This window comes from Gekko japonicus, unplaced genomic scaffold (genome assembly GCF_001447785.1).
Source record: "Gekko japonicus isolate JY-2015 unplaced genomic scaffold, Gekko_japonicus_V1.1 scaffold520, whole genome shotgun sequence".
Lineage (NCBI taxonomy): Eukaryota > Metazoa > Chordata > Lepidosauria > Squamata > Gekkonidae > Gekko > Gekko japonicus.
Window position 1 is genome coordinate 762,383 of NW_015169188.1, and position 7,255 is coordinate 769,637.

General features: G+C 42.1%; 1 protein-coding gene across 1 annotated transcript in view; it reads left to right on the plus strand.

The window, feature by feature from the left end:
* The first annotated feature begins 4,625 nt into the window (after positions 1-4,625).
* The window catches only part of LY96 (lymphocyte antigen 96), a 19,856-nt gene continuing 17,226 nt past the window's right edge, over positions 4,626-7,255 (plus strand). Inside the window, exon 1 of the mRNA XM_015416190.1 lies at positions 4,626-4,740. Coding sequence (XP_015271676.1) covers positions 4,626-4,740 — 115 coding nt within the window. The remainder of the gene's footprint in view (positions 4,741-7,255) is intronic.

Sequence of the window (7,255 nt, forward strand, 5' to 3'; positions counted from 1 at the left end):
TCATTAACTACATTTGATATTTGTGTGTTCCATGTTGCAAACTTTAGAGGGCCATCTGTGTATGAGGGGTACTCTTTTTGTTCATGATGGGCAGTGCCCCATTTTTCCCTATGTGCAATTCCTTAATTTTTCTCTTCAGAGTTGTAATCCTTTTGCGTATCCCTTCCAGCCAAGGCCAAGTGTATTCTAGAAAGGATGGTTGTGAAATACAATCAAATAAGTTCTAAGCACTTAGTAGTCTTTGTATAACAGCATGAATTGTTGAAATTCAGTGAAAGCATGATCTGTATTTTATTTGATTTTGGTAGGTGAAGTATGCTCTGTGTGTACAATAGGACTTCCTTCTTAAAGGGGCAAGTGTCACCATATTCTTTCAAAATTTGCAGTCTGTCACTGTCCAGTTATTGAGGCATTAACTCCACTGGTGATCACAGTTTATAGCTAATCAGTTAGGACAGTGGTCTCCAGTGTGGTCCCTGTGTGTGCCATAGTGCCCACCAATGTGTAGTGGCCACTAACCTTTTTCCTCAAAGCAAAGAGCCAGTTCAGGCATTCCTCTATGTCACTGGAGCAGGAATTGGGAATTGCTTCTGAAGAGCTAAGGAGGCATCACCTTTGTGTCTGTTGAAACAGCTTGGGGGGGGGGGGACATTTTGAAATTGATGCGTCCAGAAGGATGCTTTGCTTGGAACATTGCAACATTTTGTGACTGGCTCCAGAACCCATGGGAGCCATGTTGTGGTGGTGCCCACTACCTGTTCACAAAACTCCAAAAGTGCCTGCAGGCTCCACAAGATTTGGGACTACTGTGTTAGAACTCGAACAAGCACTCTTGACCAGCAGCATACACTGAAGTACAAAAACTCCATTTAAAAGGCCCCTCACTGTGCAATATCCTGGATCTTAGGATGTTCCTACACATGATAATTCACTTCAGAATGTTCATATGTATATCCAGGATGGTCTTTGGTATTGTGGAACAGAAATAAGGGGGGGGGGGATTTGCAATATGAATGTAGACTGTGGCCAATGTATGCTTTACATTTGCAGAAACCACTTTAAGCCTCAGTGAATTCCACAGCTTGTGCTATCTTCCTGCATATTTAGAGAAAGAGTTGGCAATGCTGGGATGATAGATACATTGAGTCCAAAGCTATTGCTCAACGTTAGTGAACAATGTTCCTAATGGCTGCCATTATAACTGCCGTATGAATATGAAGCCTTGGAGGATCAAGGATTTCTTGAAATATTTACAACAAACAAATCAGGTGAGTGTTTTAAGTTAAAAAAGAAGCTGCTATTTCTCCTTGGTCTGTGTATGTCAGACAAATCAAAGTATGTGATAATAGGATATAAAGATTTTTCAAGTATCAGTAAACAACTATTAATGTGAAATATAACGCACTGAAATGAGTGAGTTCTATTAAATGGTGACAGTACCCCCAATTAAAATAAGTGAGACTTTAGAGTATAATTACACTCTATGTTTGGATCCCAAATGTTTAGAGTCGGTGCCTGTGTCTCATAAGGTGTGTAAGGGACACAAATGTTTTGTGTGTCTGCCAGCATTAGCCACTAGAGGGACACATTTCCTGAGCCAAAATACCAACAGGGCTTTTGAAAAGCTTTGCCTTGTAACTTGAGATAAATAAGAATGACATACAAAACCGAATAGGTATGTATTTGCACATAAAAGCACAAATGTCTGTACAATAAGTCATTGCCAGTTGTTTCAATGGCATTTTAATTATTTGGGAATCCAAAAAAATGGAAGAAATTGGTCTTATCTCCACCTTTAACTTCAGAGTTCTTAGCTTGTTTTGGTTATGGATTTTCAGGGCACCTTGTTGCTAGCACCATTCAAGAAGAATATGCGACCTAGCAGAACTACAGGTCCATAAAGTACATCACTTCTAAATATTCCCGTGTGCAAAGCAGGATGGTTCAACCAGCTTTACATTTATTTGTGTATTTTCCTTGTGGTTGGTGGTGGTTTACAAAAGGAGTTAAAAACGTAAGTTGAAAAAAAAAATAGCAGACCCCAGATCTCTCTCCCCCTTCCCTCCTTAAAAGATGCTCTGCCATTTATCCCCCTCCCCTCGAAAGCCCTGGCCTTGCAGCACCTCCTGAAGATCTCCAAGGACACCCCCCCTCGTGTCTTCAGGGAGCCCACTCTACAGACCCTGAGCCACAAAGGAAAAGTCCCAGGCTCTGGTCAGTGCCAAGAGTTTGACTCTCAGAGGCCCCTGCCACACGGCAGGGAAAACACAGGAAAAAGTGCGGCTTTTAAAAGCCGCACCAAAGTTGAGATGCTGCGGCGGGATCCCACGGATCCCCTGAGCCGCGGCGCAGCGCTCCCCGGCACGATCAGATGCCGGGGGAGAAAGAGTCGGATGAGAGGGGGAGGCTGCCAAACTGCGCATGCTCGAGCATGCGCAGTACGCCCGGGGGCCGGGATGCGCCGGCGCAAGGATGTGCCGGCCGATTCCACGGCCCGGCTTGAGGCGCTCTACTAGGTAGGTGGTTCTTTTTTAGTGCGGGTTTTTGGCGAGAGGGACGGATCGGGGACGGGCAGGCAACGATTCCCAGATGTTGCCGTGGGATCGCGCCCGTTTGCTCCGCCCCCGTTCCGTCCCGCTCCGGGCCCAAAACGCCTCGTATGAACAGGGCCAGAGTATATCTTCTACAATCCATGTGCTGATTCTATTAAGTGCTACAGCTTCTTCCAAAGAAGTCTCAATATCATCCTTTGGTGCCAAGATCCCTAGTTCTTCTCACAGTGAGTTTTTATGGTCAGTCTCATGCGGCACGACCTGTTGTGTATGTACCTTAATGTCAGAGCTTCCAGTTCACATGAGATTGAAGTTCTGTTCCAATATAAGAAATTAAATGCGACCATTTAACCAGAGAAGCCCCACACTAAGCTGTGTTTGCAGCTTAAATTTTATACTGCTCATAAGAGTAGACCTCTCCTGTAAGCTTTTCATTTCTCAAGCCAGCTGCCAGGCAGAGCAGCAGAACCAGTTCAGAACTACAGGTATTTGGATGTTGTTGGATTGTACGGATGGTAGTGGAGACAGAGTAGAGACAGTAAGAGCATTAAGACAGAGGCAATGGAAAGAAGACGGGGGGGGGGGGGAACAAACAAATAATAGAGACAAAGACGGAAGAAAGAAGCAGTAAGAAAGAAGAAAAGAAAAGGGGTAAAGACAGGCAGATACTAGGATAGAATTTAGGTTAAATAGTAAGGATAGGTAATGGGAAAACACTTAGAGCTTAACTGGAATATTTAGGGGAAAAACAATAAATATGGATAAGGTTGATGGAGGTAGGAGAGCATCTATCTCATCCTCTGCAATGAGTGCAGATCAAATAAGTATAAATAATTTACAGAACCTGATATGAGAATCTGTTATACTAGCAGTGAACTTGGCTGTTGAAACAACTCTGTCTAAAGCATTAGAACCGATACATACAAAAATAGATGCTTTGGCAAACCATCAGTCTATGCAAACACAGGAAATTAAAAAACCAATCTCTGTAAACAAACAAGAGAGTTTCCTGTATTATACCATGTTTCACAGTTTTCATAATGACATTTTCTAAAATCTCTCTACTGTGATCAAAAAACACATATTTTCACATAGAGGAGGCACATCAACAATTAAAAACCATGCATGGTCAGCTGTAGAAAGATTGTCTTGCTATTCTGTTCTTAAACCACAACTAAGCTTTCATCTGCTGCCAGTTGTTTCTAATGATGTCTTCCTTGTTAAGTAGGAACAGAGAACCTTTATTTGGCATACCATAGATAAATCAAACAGGGGAGAGTTTAAGGGTAGGTGCAAAGAACAACATCAATCAAAATTCCCAATATTTCAAAAACACAAAACAGTCCTAATATGGTTTACAAGATTTACAGAGTATTACTCTTGACTTCCATACATAGGTCAAAAATTCTGCGACAGATAGTGTTGTTGCTGGACTCTTGTCTGCTAGGAAAAAAGATAAGTCCCTATCCAGAAAGTAAATTAACAGTGCAATCCTACAAACACTTTCCTGGGAGCAAGCAGTTTATTGAGTAAACCTGTAAGGGAGCAGTCCTAAGCAGGTCTACTCAGAGAGAGTCCTACTCAGATCTCTTTAATAAGTGTTCTTAGGAATGAATAGTAAGGCAGCAACTCAAGATATTCTTATTTGGAGGTAAGCACCACTGAAATTCATGAAACCTACTCCTAAGTATGATTGTTGTATATGCTTGTTCTCATGTGCTTTCCATGCCTCTTTTCACTTCCTTATCTGACAATGTTATATAAATAGGATGGCTCAATTGTTTTCTCTTTTATAATTCAGTTGCTGAAAAGGTAGTTTGATATAAATTAGGTTATCTATCAATAAACTGACCAGGGATTACATTATTTTCCTCCTGAAATTACCAATAACCAGTTAAAGTATCCATTCAAGAGCTGAATATTCAAGAAGAAATACAGGCCAAACTCTCAGAAATCACATGACTAAGGGAGGGTGATTAAGCATAACTTTGTTCCTCTTAACTAAAAGTGAAACAATATAGTGTTACCTTCCTCCACTTACTGTAATAGCAGCTGTCAACATGATTTAAAGCCATGGAAATACCCTCTATCATTTATCTCATTCTTTTGGCTTCTGGATTTACTGCGGCACAAGAAAAACAAATGCTTTGCAGGTCACCTAATGTAGAACTCTCATATTCTTCCTGTGGTAAGTGATCAGTTTGATTTCATTTCCTGAGCTGCTGCAAAACTCTTGGGATTATCCTCCCAAGATAAGAAGTGCTCATTTTTATGTTGTTGTTGCTTAAGGAATAGTATGTATTCTGATTTATGCCAGAGATTTTGGTTTTTCTGCCTTCAAAGGGGAATAGCCATTGATTCTTTGTTCCTTCCAGTTATACTGTGTTACAACTTGAGATCTTTTGAACTTGGCACAAACTGATGTCATTAGTCTGTTTCCTGAATCATCCGTTTAAGACTGTCACAGTTTGCAAAGTGTCCTGCATCGTGCACTGTGCCAACAATGTCTTTTAAACTACCCCTCCCTTTTAAAAAAATTTATAGCCTGAGAAAGAGTCTGTAAAACTTAGTTGGTCCTAGCAAAGGTATTATGCTACTTTTGGGGGGCGTGGGGGGGGGAGTTATTTGTAAGGATTCTGAATTTATTTTCAAGGAATATTACAAACGATGAACTCGTCACACCAGTGTGGCGTAGTGGTGTAATTGTTGTGTGTGTAGAGTGCGATCAAGTTGCAGCTGACTTATGGCAACCCCAGCAAGGGGCTCTCAAGGCAACTGAGAAGCAGGGGTGGTTTTGCCCTGGACTTCCTCCACAGAGTCTCCCTTGGGGGTCCTGCCTTCCAAGTGCCGACCCTGCTTTGCTTCCGAGATCTGATGAGACTGGGCTATACCATGTTGCTTTCCCTCCAGTGGCCCAATTAGGGATACAAACATTCAGATCCCTGCTCTGCCGTGATGTTTTCTGGGTGACTTGGTGTTAGTCATTCTCTCTCAGCCTAACCTACCTCACAGATTTGTTGTGACGATAAAATGGACTTTGTACTAAGCTTCTTGTTAGGAGAGCATGATAAGAACATTACAAAAGGTAGCAAAATACAGGATGTTGAAATAGCACAGTCTACTGTATGTACTATTGTCCCAGGTGTTTGCAGACTTTTCTGGCGGACTGGCATACGTGCCTATGGATTTTTTGCAGTGAAATGGACAACACGTTGGGTGTACTTTCTTTATAGAAAATAGAACTACTATAATAGCACCCACGGAGATTAGAAAAATCCTGTGCCAGCAATCATCACATATAGTATCAGGAAATCCATAAATTCTGTGCTGATTTTTTTTTCTCTAGAAGTGACATGTTTAAAATTTTATTTTTTTTGCACCAGCAGGCTGGCAAATACCTTGAACCTTACCTGCTTTAACATCTATTGATGCCAAAATGTATTCCAAACCAATAGATTGTTTATATTTCATTTCAACAGCCCTTTTCATTACAAAGTTATAAGGAGAAGTGTTTCTTTTTGTATCTCTGCAAAAAAAGGAAAGTTTTATTTAAAAAAACAGAAAGATTGGAATTCTGAGACACTGGTAGATCATGGCCAAAGATCATTATGACGTTATCGCACTGCAGCAATATAGTATAGTAATTGCTATTTCATTGTGTGTTGTTGTTTTTTAAGCCTGCAAAGTCCTCCAGTGGTGGTGGTGGGGAACGGCAGCCATACTGGCTTGAGGCAAAAAACTGGCTCTACATTTTATTTTACTTATTTTAAAAATTTATATCCTGCATTTTTGCCCTCATCAGGCCAATAAGAGCTATATAGGTTTGCCAGAGGCCTGGAGAAAATGTCCTGTCCTTTTTACAGAGGCTTAATGTGTGGAAATGGGCATGGAGGTAAAGAATGCCACTAGATATAGAACCCCATGTGTTAAGGAACAGGACTTTTTTTTTTTGTTCCAGTTTTTGGTGACATGCAAGTGGGTGCGCTCCATCATTGCTCTGATGTGAGCGGCCCGCAAATGTGCCGATGGGGAGGGGTCCGAGTTGATCTTGGACTCCCGCAACCCTTTGTAGTAGGGTTGCAGCCTGGGACATGAGAGGTGCCTCTCCCAAGGCAGAATGCCAAGGGATGGAGGCAGCTTTTTGCCCTGATAGGTCCTCGAGGCACGGAGATAGCAATGGTACCTAGAGGCGCACACCCGACCGAGCGCACAAGAGACCCTCCTGAACCAATCTTCCCTACCACAGAAATGAACGCAAGTAAGAATGGGAGTAAACTTATGATTTAGTGAGTCTCCACTTGATTGCTGGTAGTAAAGCCGACCTGAAGCCCCAAACAAGCGGGGGGGGGGATCCCCATCCCAAACAGACTGAGTTAAAGCGGGAGGCGAGGGCAGCTTGAAAAGAGCAAATGGTGACGAAGTAAGGTGCAGATTAGCAATAAAGCAATATTTCCAGACTTGAGGCCATAAGAGACTTTTAAAAACTTCCTACTAAGTAAAAACAATGAAGCAGCGTGCAGAAAAAATGGTGGAGAAAGCGAAACTTACAGGAGCAGCCAGCTCATAATCTCCAGTTACCAAACTGGAAACAGCCACAGACTCCCGCAAAATGATTGCTGCAGCTCTGTGCCCTCTAGTGGACCAGATGACCACTCTCAACCAGAAAATGGATATGATGTACAAAGAGTTGATGTACAAAGAGT